Raw genomic sequence first — 14683 nt, forward strand, 5'->3', positions numbered from 1 at the left:
CAACAAAATCTTTGTTCTTTGACACAGGGGTGGGGTAACTTAGTCCCCAAAGCCTGGAGGTGTTTTCTTGTTTTGTTTTATTTTCTTTTTAAGAGCACCAATTATATGGACTTGAAAAGGTAAAACTAGATTCTGTTTTTATATCTAGTTAGAATAAACCACATTCAAATATTAGACTGAATTCAGTGATTAATAACACAGCTTTCTCCAATAGATTACTCTGATTTCCCCTACATTTCACAACACAAAGTTTATTAGCAAAATCATATATTTAACATATTCTGGGTCCTAGACTCTTATCAGACATATCATTTGCAAATATCTTCTCCTAGTCTGTGGATTATATTTTCACTTCCTTGAATAGTCATAAATTTAGCTTTTGATAACATCTTGCTTTCATATAAATCTATAGATACAGTTAACTTAAATTTGTTACTTGGTATTACATACAGAATGGACGGACAACAAGGTCCTACTGCAGAGCAGAGGGAACTATATCCAATATCCTATGATAAACCATAATGGAAAAGAATATAAAAAAGAGTGTATATATATGTATAACTGAGTCACTTTGCTCTACAGAAGAAATTAACACATTGTAAAGCAACTATACTTCAATAAGAAAAGAAGAAACAGACTCACAGATATAGAGAACAAATTAGTGGTTACCAGTGGGGAGAGGCAAGATAGGGGTACGGGATTAAGAGGCACAACTATTAAGTATAAAATAAATAAGCTGCAAGGATATATTGTACAGCACAGGGAATAGAGCCGGTATTAATAACTTTAAATGGAGTATAATCTTTAAAAATTGTTAATCACTATACTGTATACCTGAAACTTTCATAATATGGTAAATAACTGTACTCAATAAAAAAGAAAAACAAAACAAAAATTTGTTAGTTGGTTTTTGAAAAAAATTCTCTTTAAATTTAGATATAATAGTATTTCTCATAAAAATTTACTTCATTGTATTAACACATATTCAAATTACCAGATAAATATTTCTTATAGAATGTGGCCTGAACAAAAAAGAATAAAGCCTAAGTTATGATGGGACAGTTACTTCTGGTTTTCTCACGTGACGCAGGTTGTCATGGAGGGTCTATCAGATTCAGCGGGAAGGGGAAGGTCAAGGGGCACCGCTGTCAGGCTGCGATCTTTCTTATCTCACCCAAGAAGTCATAGGTCTGCTCTGAAATGTCGAAAGGCTCATGGAGCCCCGAGGGCGACAGCAGAGCCTGGAGGGCGCCCTCGTTTTCTTGGCTTTGCTTGAGGAAGTCGGCGATGACCTTCCATCGCGCGGCCTCGGTCTCCTCCTCTGCCCACCTGAACGGAGGCAGGAGCGCAGAGTGGAGGAGGGGAAGCGCGCAGTCGTGGTAAACCAGGAGGAACACGGCCTTCTGGAGCTCCTTGTCTCTCTGCGAAAACACCGGCACCACCAGTGACTGTGAGTGGACCCAGCTCATTACTCCTCAAGTGTTACACTGTATGAGCTCTGTTAACTAGAAGCCGTCTAGGGGGTGGGAGGGAGGTGCCATCAGTGTCTGGCAGGTAGTCGGCTCTGAATCGGCTGCTCAGTCAGGACGTGGACACAACAGGAGTCACCGCGGAGAGAGACAAGTGGTTCTCTCTGAGGGTCTGCAAGGGGCTCCTTGAGGCCAGGGTGCCCCCTGAGTGCCATCAAGCAGACTGGGGTGCCAAAATCTAATTCCGGGGACAAGGGTGCGGTTCCAGGTAAATGGAACTAAGACACGATGTGAAGTCAGCTGTATTGCTGAATGAGGTCAAGGTGATATGGGGGAAGGGTAGCAAGGGCTCTGCGTGAAATCCAGAGAAAGGAGCCCCAAGCAGTAGGAATGTGTTGTCAGCCCCGCCTCCCCATAACAAGAGCTGGGCAATACCCACACGGGCAGCGGCCCGGCTCCGACAGCTGGGGTGGGCATCACAGCCGAGGTGGCGGTCTACACTGCGATGTGGCCCCCGCAGGCTACCGTGTGTGGAGAGGCAGCTTCTACAGGCCCGAGGCCCAGCACCTGTCCACTGCCAAGCTAGAAGGGCATTAAACCTGCCAGTCTTAGTCAAACAAAAACTCAAATAAGGATACAATATATACACTTTTTTTTTTTTTCAATTTTTAGTGTCTTTGTTCTCCCATGATTCCTGGAGGCTAATGAAAAGTTCAGCTTAGTAGTCCTAAAACCATGGACCATGGGCCCAGTGCAGCCCACTGCCATCTCTTTTTAGAAATAGTTTTACAGAAAACAGCCCTGCCCAGGTGTTTACATATTGCCTGAAGCTGCCCTGCGTTATAGTGGCAGAGCTGGGTGTTTGAGACAGACCACACGTGGCCTGCAAAGCCAAAAAAATTTACTCCCCGGCCCTTTACCAGAAAAGTTTGTCAATCCCAGACTAGAGCAGTCAAGCCACTACTCACTGATCACCGCAAGTTCTGTAATGACCACACTCTCCGGCCACGTAAGCACAGCCACGCCTGCTTTCAATGTGTGCTACAGCTTATGCCAATTTTCTTCTTCCCTCTCCTTACCTGATACGGACTTTGAGAGCTAGGGGAATTTTTTTTTTTTTTTTTAAATGAGAGAAATTTGATAGCCAACTGGGACGCTTTGGCTTAGAAAGTTCCCCTCAGTTCAATAAACTCAGTGATCTGAAATGACTGTCTCGATCAAGTGTTTCTTTTTACACTTGGAATCCATCACCCATACCCTTCTGGGAAGGTGTCTTTGCAACCGTAATAACACCGTTTAACTGTCAAGAGGGATTAGGACCATGGTTACTTCAGCTAAAAAAGAGGCATGATTAGGGTGTGCGGCAGACACGGAGCACAAAACGTGTGAAGCTCGGGGTACACAATCACGTTACCTTCTCTGATCTTTTTAAGGTACTCTCTTTCTCAGCCCAGGAACTCTAAAAAGCAAATAGAAATATTATGTTAATCCGAGTATTCACAAGTCTTTGCCACACCTCTGCAACTTCACTCTGTAATTAAACTTACGGACAGGATTACAAACGCTGTACGGATCCTGCACATGTAAGGAGTGAATCTCTAATTAGGCATCGAGTGCTAATGACCCAGAACCAGACTGACTAGGCAGGATGTATCAGTGAATGATTCCTCAGAAGCCCGTGATTCTTACAAGTCAAAACTAATTTAAGAACAGAGAATCAGTGCAATGCTAACACATGCATGCAAACTGCACCAACGCAGCACCTAAACAATAAAATACCATTAAGCTTTCAAGGTAAGACAGTCATGAAAATAGAAAATTCTGCCAAATACCCTACCCCTCGACAATTCTGTTTGCCGAGATGAGGACAGTGGACAGGGAGAGGTAGAATGAAGTACAGCTTTGCAAGTAAGTATTTCCAATCTGTGCACCAAGTTTCACAAAAGCTTCTTTAAAGAAATAAAAAACCCAGAGTTCAATTAACCCCACAGAAGTATGAATCAAAGTCCTTCCAGGGCCCAGCATGGTGCCTTAGCCATAGCGGGCTCTCGTGAAATATCTGTTGAATGAATCAATGTATGTACGTTTTGTATAACGAGTAAATATTAATATACTAATGCTTTATAGGGGAAGAAAGAGAAATTCTGCATTATCTAACTATAGTGCCAGATGAGCTTGTCTGAAATTACAGATAAGCATATGCCAAGAACATTTTCTTACATCTTTTTGCTAAAACCTCATCATTGCTGTTGACACCCCCACCCCAGCCAAGCCAGCACGTGAAATCAGTTTCAAAGTCTAATAAAAACCTCTGTAGACGATGCTTCCTCCTTCCAACTCCGCCAGGCCGTATGGCCTCCCTCCTTATCAAGAGGACTCACCTCCCAACACAGCTCCCCTCCCTCCTGCGCACGTGCTTCTCCACGTCTCTGTGCTGTCCGGGGTCCCTAAAGCAAAACCCTTCATGGATTGCCCACCACCTACCACACTCTTCACCCACAGGATGAGACTGAGATCGCCCTTGACCGTCTACAGATTGACATCCGACAGGCCAGACGGGGTCGTCTGCTCTCCTCAAGAGCACACCCTCTTCCCTCCTGCCTCAAAATGTTTGCTTGTGCTGACCCTCCCACCTGTGATGTCTTCTTCTCCTGTCCCAGTATGTCGAAACCCCGCTTGGCCCCCAGGCTTTCATTAGGTGCATCTCCCTGAGGACCTCTTTAATGAAACAGGCTCCTGATCTTTACATGCTGCCTCCTTTAAATCTGCAAGGACCTGGATTACACATCCCCTGCGGCACTTACGTTATCTGAGTATTTGCGTCACGGGCCTAATACTTGTTGATTCTAATATTTAAGTTGAACTTTGTGAAACTGCCGTTTTTGAAGGCCAATAAATGGCTAAAAATTAGAGATTTCACGTGGTTCAACCTAATATCCAGCTGCTTTTTCATACAACAGATAACATACTTCAAATTAAAATAAAAATGATATGCAGGCCCTGATTCTCCCCTGAAAACTCAGTCAACTTATCTAACAAACCATTTTGGATTTTTGCTCTCAGGACACAATTGGTGGCCACCTTAAGTCAAGGAACAAACAATAGGGAGGAGATTGCAACGGGGTAGAAGGCAGGCACTCCATCTGCTTATGGGATCAGGGAAGGCAGCCCTGGGGAAGTAACCTCCATAGTAAGAAAGGACAGATGAGACCAAGTTAGCTGGACAATAGACAGGGATCGGAAGACATCATCCAAATAGGGAAGAAACAAACCCCACAGAAGCCTAGAGCTGGTGTCAGAACTCATTATGCAGTATGTCTAACCGCCTTTAGAACCCACCAGGTTTCCATCACACTACCCACCCTGAGTGCATCCATTAGGTCAGGCTGCTCCAAGAGCTTGGGGAAGGTGGCCAGCACTGGATTACTAATTAAATCTGAAATACAAAAGAATAAAAAGGATTTTATATAAACTTCAGCCAATGTGTTTTACAGCAACAGACATAAAAACATTCATTCAGATTGAAATTACTGTGCCGCATGACTTGTTGATAACACATTCTACCCACCTTAACCTCCCGGAGGGCTGGAAGCTGCCCCCTCAGCCTCCATCTGCCCCTGTATCCACACCCCAGGGAAGTCTGAAATGAGTCTGGTACCAAGTAGATAAAGCTTTTAGGTGGGAGTAAAGTGGCTCTGAACAGAATAAGACTAGAACATTTTGTTCTTCTGTGTTGTTTTTCCAACCTCTCTTTCCTCCTCCTGAGTGTGGTGTGGTAAGAGAAATCTTCCAATTAGGAGGCTCCCACACTCTCAGGAGGCTGAGTGGGAACCAGGGGCACCAAGGGAAAGGAGGTGGAGGGCGGGCAGCTCCTGCCCAGCCTGGGGCCAACGGATGGTGCTGGATGACATCGGAAGGAATGAGGAGTTGGGGATTCTGACCACGTGCCTAAATACTGTGCAGGAGAATACTGATATTTCACAATCAATAGTGGCACGTGGAGGGCTGTGCAAAGAGGCCCACCAGGAAGGACACTTCAGAAACGGCAAGGGCAGTGACTTCTATAATCTTGTGTCCTCAGTAGAGAAAAATCCTCTCTCTAGGTCTTACTAAGTTTATTCTGATGCGCAGATTCAAATGAAGCCAACAATTCTGAGTAGGCTTCTCCCTACCTATAGAAAAACTAATAAGCCTTCTCCTCTTTAAGGAGTCGGGTCGTTCGTGAAGTTTTTCTAGAGCCATTGAAACAAATTCAGAGGCAAGTGATGACTAAAAGGCTTAAACTGTCCTTCCTTTAGAATTACAATTATTCCTTGAGAAATGTTGGTGCTTCTCTGACTCTAGGTAGTTCCATTTCTACCTACCTATCCAGGTGGTGTGTCCCTGGGAGGGGACTCGTGTCTAACCATGAACTCCACTTGTCCATGAGAGCCGAGTCATCATGGGGCTCTCTCTCCCTCTCACTCGATTCTAGCCACACGGGCCTGCCTTCAATTTCAATCTCTCCAGTGCACTCCCGTTTTCTTGCCTTGGGTCTTCAGACATGCTGGTCCCTCTATCCAGAAAGGATCCGCCCCCACCCATCTCCCCTTTATGTCTAACTCCTCTCTCAGGTCTTCTCTTAAATATTCCTTGCCCAGAGAAGCCTTCCCTCATCCTATGAATTAATTCAGGTCTTCCTAGGGTACGCTCTTGTTGTGTATTTCCCTTCAGAACACTTGAGGTTGAAAAGGATTATTCATATAATTTTGTGTTTGAAGTCTGTTGCCCCAAGAGAGTAGGGATGATGGTGCCTGTCTCATTCATCACTGGGTCCTGGCACAATGCCTGGCATATACTAGGCACTCAATAAAGAATATCCAATAAAATTCAACTTTCTCTGGAGGTAATTCTTACAACACATGCATATCTCTGTGCAAGTTCAATCATGTGTGACAGCTCACTGATTTTTTAAAATTACTTTTTAACATTTTACTTGGAAAAAGTTTCAAGCTGACAAAAAAGTTACAAGAGTAAAAATAGAACCCCTGAACACCTCTTACCTGGATTCACCAATTTTATTGATTTTTAAACTTCTTGCATTAAGAACCAGTTATTTTGGGTAATTTTGGTCTCTTTCCAAAAAAGATGATATACATATCAAACACGTAGTAAAAACATTATTAAAGACATTAAAGGAAAATATGATTATAGCTGAAATTTAGGATCTCAAGTCCCCAGAATCTGAATGGTAAAAAGTGTATATTGTAAAGAACGGAACACGTACGGAGCTCACACAGGATGCACACTGAGAACAATGATTTGCGTCTGAAGTAAGTGATTGACACTGATGCTATTCTAAATATTTTATTCCAAATGTCACCTTCAGAAGCAGAAGATAAAGGCTGGCAGAGGTTACATTTACTCAAAGCATGATGCACTGTTGTACGTGAGGAAACTGCAAAGACTTCTCACCAGCACTGTGCATGCTCATCCTGTCTTTCAGGAGCACGTCTCCAAGAATCTGGCGATAAAATATCAACAAATGAACGGAGCACATACTTCCAATTAATGTTTCCGGCAGTAGACTATTAAAGAAGAAAAAAAAATGTATTCATTAAACAATCCCCTACGATCCAACCTACGGTGTTTTTAAAATGTATACTTATTACTCGAATGAAGAGTTTCAAGTTTCGCTTCATTATTGAAAAAAATTTTTAATAATTTTGAGGAAAACTTCCACTATAAGTTGACCACGTTAAACTTCAGAAAACTTTTATTTTTACGTGTGTACTTTCAAGTTGCGACTCTGGGTTACCATTCCTGTGTTTCCATGTTCGCATATACACCCATGTTAAATGTCGAATAAAAAATAAAAGTCATCAATTATGTGTTTTAGAAAGAACGGGACTAGTCAGCTACAAGTTTTAACAAAGCCATGTTTCCACCTCACCCGATGTGACGAATGCAGAGGAAACGAGTTCAGACTGTTCCCGGTGCTGGGTGGAATACAGGAGGGTGTGGCAGATCAGACTGAATTCTGACTTTGCTGTGCTACCTCCTAGCTATGTGATTTGGGGTTAATTATTTATTCTCCTTGTGTTTTGGTTTCTTCATTTGTAGAACACAGATAGTCATAGCTGCATCTCAGGTTACTAAAAGGATTAAAATGAGGTAAATGTGGAATGCTTAATGCAATGCCTGGCACATACTGTAGTAAGGTCTCAAGGACAAGAAAATTTCAATATTGAAGTTACATTGATATCAGTTTAAAACAGACTGTAAGGACTTTAGGATGTTGTATGTAATCCTCATGGTAACCACAAAAAAAATGTATAGAATATACACAAAAGGAAATCAAAATGTATCATTACAAAAAAAATCAATTAAAAACAAAGGAAGGCAGTAAGGGAGGAAAGGAGGGACAAAAATACCCTTAAAACATATAGAAAACAAATAACAAAATGGCAATTAAGTCCTTCCCTATTAGTAATTATTTTACATGTAAATGGATTAAACTCCCCAACCCAAAGACATAGATTGGCAGAATGGATTAAAAAAACAGGATCCAACTATATTGTGTCTACAAGAGACCCACTCTAGATCTAAGGACATTCATAGGTTGAAAATGAAAGGATAGTTAAAGATATTCCATGCAAATAGTAAACAAAAAGAGAGCAGGGATAGCTATACTAACATCAGACAAGACAGACCTTAAGCCAAAAAGCTGTTACAATGAAAGATATTATATAATGATAAAAGGGTCAATTCATCAAGAAGATATAACAGTTATAAACATACACAACAGACATCAGAGCTCCTAAATATATGAAGTAAACAGTGACAAAAGTGAAGAGAGAAACAGATCTACAATCCTAGTAGGGGACTTCAATACCCCACTTTCAATAAGGGATAGAACAATCAGACAGAAGATCAATAAGGAAAGAGAACTTGAATGACACCGCAGACCAACTGTAACTGACCGACATATACAGAACACTCTGCCCAATAGCAGAATACGCATTTTTCTCAAGTGCACATGGGACATTCTCCAGGACCTTCTCTTAACATATGTGGTCATACATTAGGCCACAAAACAAGTCTTAACAATTTAAAAGACAAATTATACAAGGTATATTTTCTTTTTTCCAAAGTACATTTTCTTTTCAACATTTTTTTTTTTTTTTTTTGCGGTACGCGGGCCTCTCACCGTTGTGGCCTCTCCTGCTGCGGAGCACAGGCTCCGGACGCGCAGGCTCAGCGGCCATGGCTCACGGGCCCAGCCGCTGCGCGGCATGTGGGATCCCCCCAGACCGGGGCACGAACCCGTGTCCCCTGCGTCGGCAGGCGGACTCTCAACCACTGCGCCACCAGGGAAGCCCCCAAAGTACATTTTCTGATCACAATGGAATGAAACTAGGAATCAACAGCAGAAGGAAAACTGGAAAATTCACAAATATGTGGATATCAAACAACATACTTTTAAGCAACCAATGGCTCAAAGAAGAAATCACACGGGAAATCAGAAAATATCTTGAGACAAATAAAATGAAAATACAACACACCAAAACTTACGGGATGCAGTGAGAGCAGTTAAGAGGGAAAATTTATAGCTATAAATACTTACATTAAAAAAGAAGAAAGATTTCAAATCACCAACCTAACTTTACACCTTAAGGAGCTTGAAAAGAAAAACAAATGAAACCCGAAGGTAGCCGAAGAAAGGAAATAATAAAGATTAGAGCAGAAATGAACAAAATAGAGAATAGAAAACTACAGAGAAAATCAATGAAAGCAGAGCTGGTTCTTTGAAAAGACAAATAAAATCGACAAACCTTTAGCTAGATTGACTAAGAAAAAAAGAGAGAAGACTCAAGTTACTAAAATCAGAAATGAAAGGAGACATTATTACTGATTTTACAAAAATTACAAAGGATTATAAAAGAGTACTATGAATAATTGTATGCCAACAAATTAGATAATCTAGATAAAACAGACATACTCCTAGAAACACACAACCTACCAAGACTAAATGATAAATACAAAATCTGAACAGACTTACAACTAGAAAGGAGACTTAATAGTAATCAAAAACCTGCCAACAAAGAAAACCCCAGGACCAGATGGCTTCACTGATGAATTCTACCAAACATTTAAAGAAGAATTAATACCAATCCCTCTCAAACTCTTCTGAAAAACTGAAATGAAAGGAACACTTCCAAACTCATTCTGTGAAGCCAGCATTATCCTGATACCAAAGCCAGACAAAGACACAACAAAAAAACTACCGACCAATATCCCTGATGAACACTGATGCAAAAACTCCTCAACAAAATACTAGCAAACATAATTCAACAGCACATTAAGTTTTATACACTATGACCAAGTATGATTTATTCCTACAAGGCCAGGATGGTTCAAAATAAGAAAATCAATCGATGTAATACACTAGACTAACAGAATCAAGGAAAAAAAAAAAACACGTGATTTTCTTAGCTGATGCTGAAAGCATCTGACAAAATGCAACATATCTTCATAATAAAAACACCCAACAAACTAGGAGTAGAAGGAAACTATCTCAACGTAATAATGGCCGTATGTGAAAATCCCATAGCTAACCTCATACTCAATGGAGAAGACGGGAGGCTTTCCCTCTAAGATCAAGATCAAGACAAGGATGCTCGTTTTCACCACTTTCATTCAACATATTACTGGAAGCCCTAGCCAGAGCAGTCAGGCAAGAAAAATGAATAAAAAGCATCTAAGTTAGAAAAAAAAGAAGTAAAAGTATCTCTGTTCACACACAACATGATTTCATATGTAGAAGACCCTAAAGATCTCACACACACACACACAAAACTGTTAGAATAAACAAGTGCAGCAAAGTTGCAAGATATAAAATCAACATACACAAATCAGTCATGTTTCTATATACTAACAATGAACAATTTGAAAAGGAAATTAAAACTTTAATTTCATTTAATAGCATATCTAATAGCATTGAAAGAAAGAAAATACTTGGGAATAAAAAAATAGAAATAAAATTTCAAATATTGAGATTTCAAAATATAATCTGGAAATACAAGTGAGTGCTTTAAAACCTGACACCTGGTACACACTAAATACTTACTGAGAATACTGAGCACCAGAATTAACCTTAGCAGATACTCAAGAAAATATCTTGAATCATTCTAAACACACATTTTCTGTGTTATTTTTAGAAATACATGAACTCTGTCACTAAGCATGAAGAATGAGCGTATAGGAAATCTCAAAAACCTTGCAAACAATGTCCTCTACCAAGAGGAAGATGTCTTTGGGCTAAGGGAAACCACCTAAAGTTAAAGGAGACTTTAACTTCAGAAAATAATCCTTCACTCTAACTTCTAGGATGAGAATTTTAGAAGGGAAAATTAATCACAGAGGTAACATCCAGGCTTCCAGCCTGCTGAAAGAGAGCAGAATGAACGTGACCCCAGGGATGGTACAGGAGTAATGGGTCCCTATGACTAGTTTCACAGAATTTAGATACGTATCCTTGACCACTCCCTAACCCTTGCATTCTAGAAATGCCCCAAAACACAAGATAGATTCTCTTACCACACTTATATTCATACAGAGCATTTCATACACAGAGCCAGAAGTCATCCTTTTCCAGCCCTGCTAAAATTCTGATCGTGTATATCCCTGACCTAGATTTCAGATTGGCTGCAGGGGAACATTTAAGCTGCCTCGATGCCACCACATGCCTTCTCGGTGTTCATGCTGTGATTCCAAGAGTTGTTCTACACCCCGCCCTCTGGTCTATGGCTCATGTGGGCAGTGTTTCAGCAGCATGCCCAAACTCATGTCTCATGCTGAGAAACAGACATTAATTTTACGAGGGGAAGGGGTGGAACCTTCCTTCCATTCTCTCCTCCCCTTCTCTCCCAGATCGGCCTGCTCTGTCTGGCAGGCATCGCGGCCAGCCTGCAGTGGAGGCCTTCAGCGCCCACAGTGCTGGCACTCCTTTCCTTCTAGCACCTCCCCATAACACGAAGCAATGCTGCTGGCTCTTTATCAGAGCTTCCTTTAGGGAAATCCTTTGATTTTCCCAAATCCAAGGTGACCAGGAAGCTCTGAGCTGAAGAAGTAAAGATATACTTCTTTCTGACCTCACAGACAGACCAACAGAAGGGCAATAAACATGATACTGGGTCCCCGGCAAGCAACACTATTACTTCATTTATTTTTAGCAATAATACAATGGAAGTAAAAGAGAAAAAAAGATGGCATACATCCAAAGAGCAAAGGAAAATAAACAAATTTGTAGCAAATTTATATACAGGCATGTAGCCTACTGCCACAGACCAGTATGTCTCGGTATTCAGAACCCGTGCTCTGGGAGTCTGGGTCTAAATTCAGGGCTTTCCCTCATCAGAGGCTTAAAAGCATGCATTTGGCCAAACCACACCAAGTTAAACTCCATCAAAAAAACAGCTCCAAAATCAGAAAGGCAAGTCTTGGTGAAACAGGAGGACCCATTTGCTCCCTCTTCCGTCTCAGCTGAGGGTCAACATGATCAGAGCTGTCTCCATAAAAGGAGACCCAGGGACAGGATTCTGGTGCTGTTTCTTTGGTCAAGGAGACGAGTCCACGTTGATTCATCGGATTTTCACAGGGCTCCTGATAGCCAAAGGAGACACACACGGAAGACTGCTGGCTGGTGAGAGGGCAGGATGAAGCCAACCAGCAAGGATACTGGGGAAACTGGGCACTAATGCAGATTATAACTGGGCTTCCCACCCTTGGCCCTGCCCGCAGTTTTGTAGGTCCCTTGGCATAACAAAAAGAGCCCCTGTCCCTTCTCCTTCAAGCAGAGAAATCTGGCTAAACAAAGATGAAGGGTTTATTTATTTTTATTTTTTTTAACATCTTTATTGGAGTATAATTGCTTTACAGTGGTGTGTTAGTTTCTGCTTTATAACAAAGTGAATCAGTTACACATATACATAAGATGAAGGGTATTTTTGTTTTTGTTTTGTTTTTTCTTTTGCGGCACGTAGGATCCTAGTTCCCCAACCAGGGATTGAACTCGTGCCCCCTGCAGTTGAAGCGTGGAGTCTTAACCACTGGACCACCAGGGAAATCCCAAAAGATGAAGTTCTTAAGCAAGGGAGAGTGGGGGCAGAGGCGGGATGGGCTTTTGGAGGAGAGAAGGAGGAGGGCTGTTGGTAGCGTCATCCGCCTTCTTTCCCCACTCACTGCAGGTGGCAGGTCAGGGAGAGGAGACTGAGAAGGGTCAGCCCGCCCCAGGCTCCACCTCCAGGGTGCACAGGCCAGATCCCAGCCTCTCATCCTGGACCCACAGTACAGCCCTCGCACCCCAGCCCATGGCCCGGCAGTAGGGCCCAAGGCCTCTGGCTTCACCATGCCCACGGTCTGCCCCTGGGAGAGCCTGCCTGAGGCCGGCGGGCCCTGCGGCCCACGCTTGACACCACCAGGAGAGCAGAGCGCATTTCTGAATCAGGCAAAGTGGAGCGGCAATTTCAAGACGGTGCTCAGGTCTCTCTCGGGGCTCTGGGAGGAGACAGGAGCGCACACCAAGACAAGGTGGGGGAGGCCAGGGACCGCAGAAGGCAGAGCAGAGCTCCCGACCACTTTTAAACCAGCAGGAAGAGCTCTACTTGGAAATTATTTCACAAACATTTTTCGGGTGCTTACTGTATGCTGTAACCAACAAGGGCTCAGTTCCTGAGGTCAGAGGATGAGGACCTGGGACCCTTCTTTGAGAACCCAGCATGCAGGAGAACGTTCATTGCTTTGGGAGAACGGGCCCGCCCATCTGACCGCTGTACACCCAAGTCAGATTTGATCTCTAGATTGTAAAGCGTATCTGCAAACTGGTATTTGGGGCCAAAGGAACACTATTAAGAGCTGTGCTTGACAGACACGCTTGGGAGTGCTTCGGACTCTCGAAAGCTTATCAACAAGAGGGGTAGCGGGAGGCTGAAGACGTAGGAAGAATGAGGCCAAACAGGATTCTAGCTTTTCTTCTACAAAGACCGCTACTGTGCTTCTTTTGTTAATCTTGAAAAATAAAAACTGTCCAAGGAAAGATTGGCCAAAAAAAGGGAATTTATAGGCTCTATGAACATCCAGGAAAAAAAAAAGCCAAGAGAATGAATACTACCCACGAACCCATAATTAATGGTTATTGAAAGATTTAACTGTTAACGCTATAATTATAATACACATTTCAGTGCTAGAGATAAGAACAAGGGATACTTAAACTGGGAGCATGGTCTAGAATGAGAAAAGCAACCATTCACAGAGGTGGGCCAAGGTTCCCTGCTTCCTGATAATCCGCGAGCAGAGAGCAGGTCACTGTGGGACCAGTCAACTGCATCAGTCTCTGTTCCCAAGCCACGCTCCTCCCTCTGCCCCTCCTGTCCACTGCGTACTCTCCACATCTCCACATCATCAAATGGCACCTCTTCCAAACCTTCAAAGCTTCTTTTGAATCCCCCTGATCCTACCAGCTACACAGCACATCCTCATATGAACAAATGTGATGACAGTGCCAGCCACCTGTCATTATATTTACATTTATCTAGACATCTGATAATAATAACAGTAATAGCTATAGCCGTTTATAACATAGCTATTACTATATAATAGTAATAATTATAGCTGGTACTTATTGTGTGTTACTGCGTGCCACGTACTAGCTACGTGTTTTATATATTTTCTTTTCCTTAAACCTCTTTAGAGCTTGATGGGGTTAATATTATTATTATGCCCATTTTAAAGACATAGATCTTGAGACCCTGAGAAAGATGGTAAATGACTTGTCCAAGAGGTTACTGAGTTAGAGATGGCTTGACCTGGGATTCTACCAGTGCAAAATCTCCCTGAAGAAAATGCAAATTAAAACCACCAACAGCTACCACTAATCATTTATTAAAATGGGCAAGGACTTCTCTGGTGGCACAGTGGTTAAGAATCTGCCTGCCAATGCAGGGGACACAGGTTTGATCCCTGGTCCAGGAAGATCCCACATGCCATGAAGCAACTAAGTCCGTGCGCCACAACTACAGAGCCTGTGCTCTAGAGCCCTTAAGCCACAACTACTGAAGCCCGTGTGCCACAACTACTGAGCCCAAGTGCTACAACTACTGAAGCCCGCGCCTAGAGTCCGTGTTCCGCAACAAGAGAAGCCACCGCAAGAAGCCCGTGCACCGCAACGAAGAGTA

At 42.5% G+C, this 14683-nt stretch overlaps 1 protein-coding gene across 2 annotated transcripts in view; it reads right to left on the bottom strand.

Annotated features, from left to right (window-relative positions):
- Positions 1–231: 231 nt before the first annotated feature.
- Positions 232–14683, bottom strand: part of NPHP1 (nephrocystin 1) — a 67028-nt gene continuing 52576 nt past the window's right edge. For both annotated transcript variants that reach the window (XM_089922770.1, XM_089922769.1), the window contains exons 19-22: positions 6924–7036; positions 4832–4905; positions 2884–2928; positions 232–1421 (exon numbers count right to left, since the gene is read on the bottom strand). In XM_089922770.1, coding sequence (XP_089778896.1) covers positions 1149–1421; positions 2884–2928; positions 4832–4905; positions 6924–7036 — 505 coding nt within the window. In that variant the 3' untranslated portion in view covers positions 232–1148. The remainder of the gene's footprint in view (positions 1422–2883; positions 2929–4831; positions 4906–6923; positions 7037–14683) is intronic.

The sequence above is a fragment of the Delphinapterus leucas genome, chromosome 13, assembly GCF_059928025.1.
Source record: "Delphinapterus leucas isolate spDelLeu-1000000601 "Yukka" chromosome 13, BTC_Dleu_Yukka2, whole genome shotgun sequence".
NCBI classification, from domain to species: domain Eukaryota; kingdom Metazoa; phylum Chordata; class Mammalia; order Artiodactyla; family Monodontidae; genus Delphinapterus; species Delphinapterus leucas.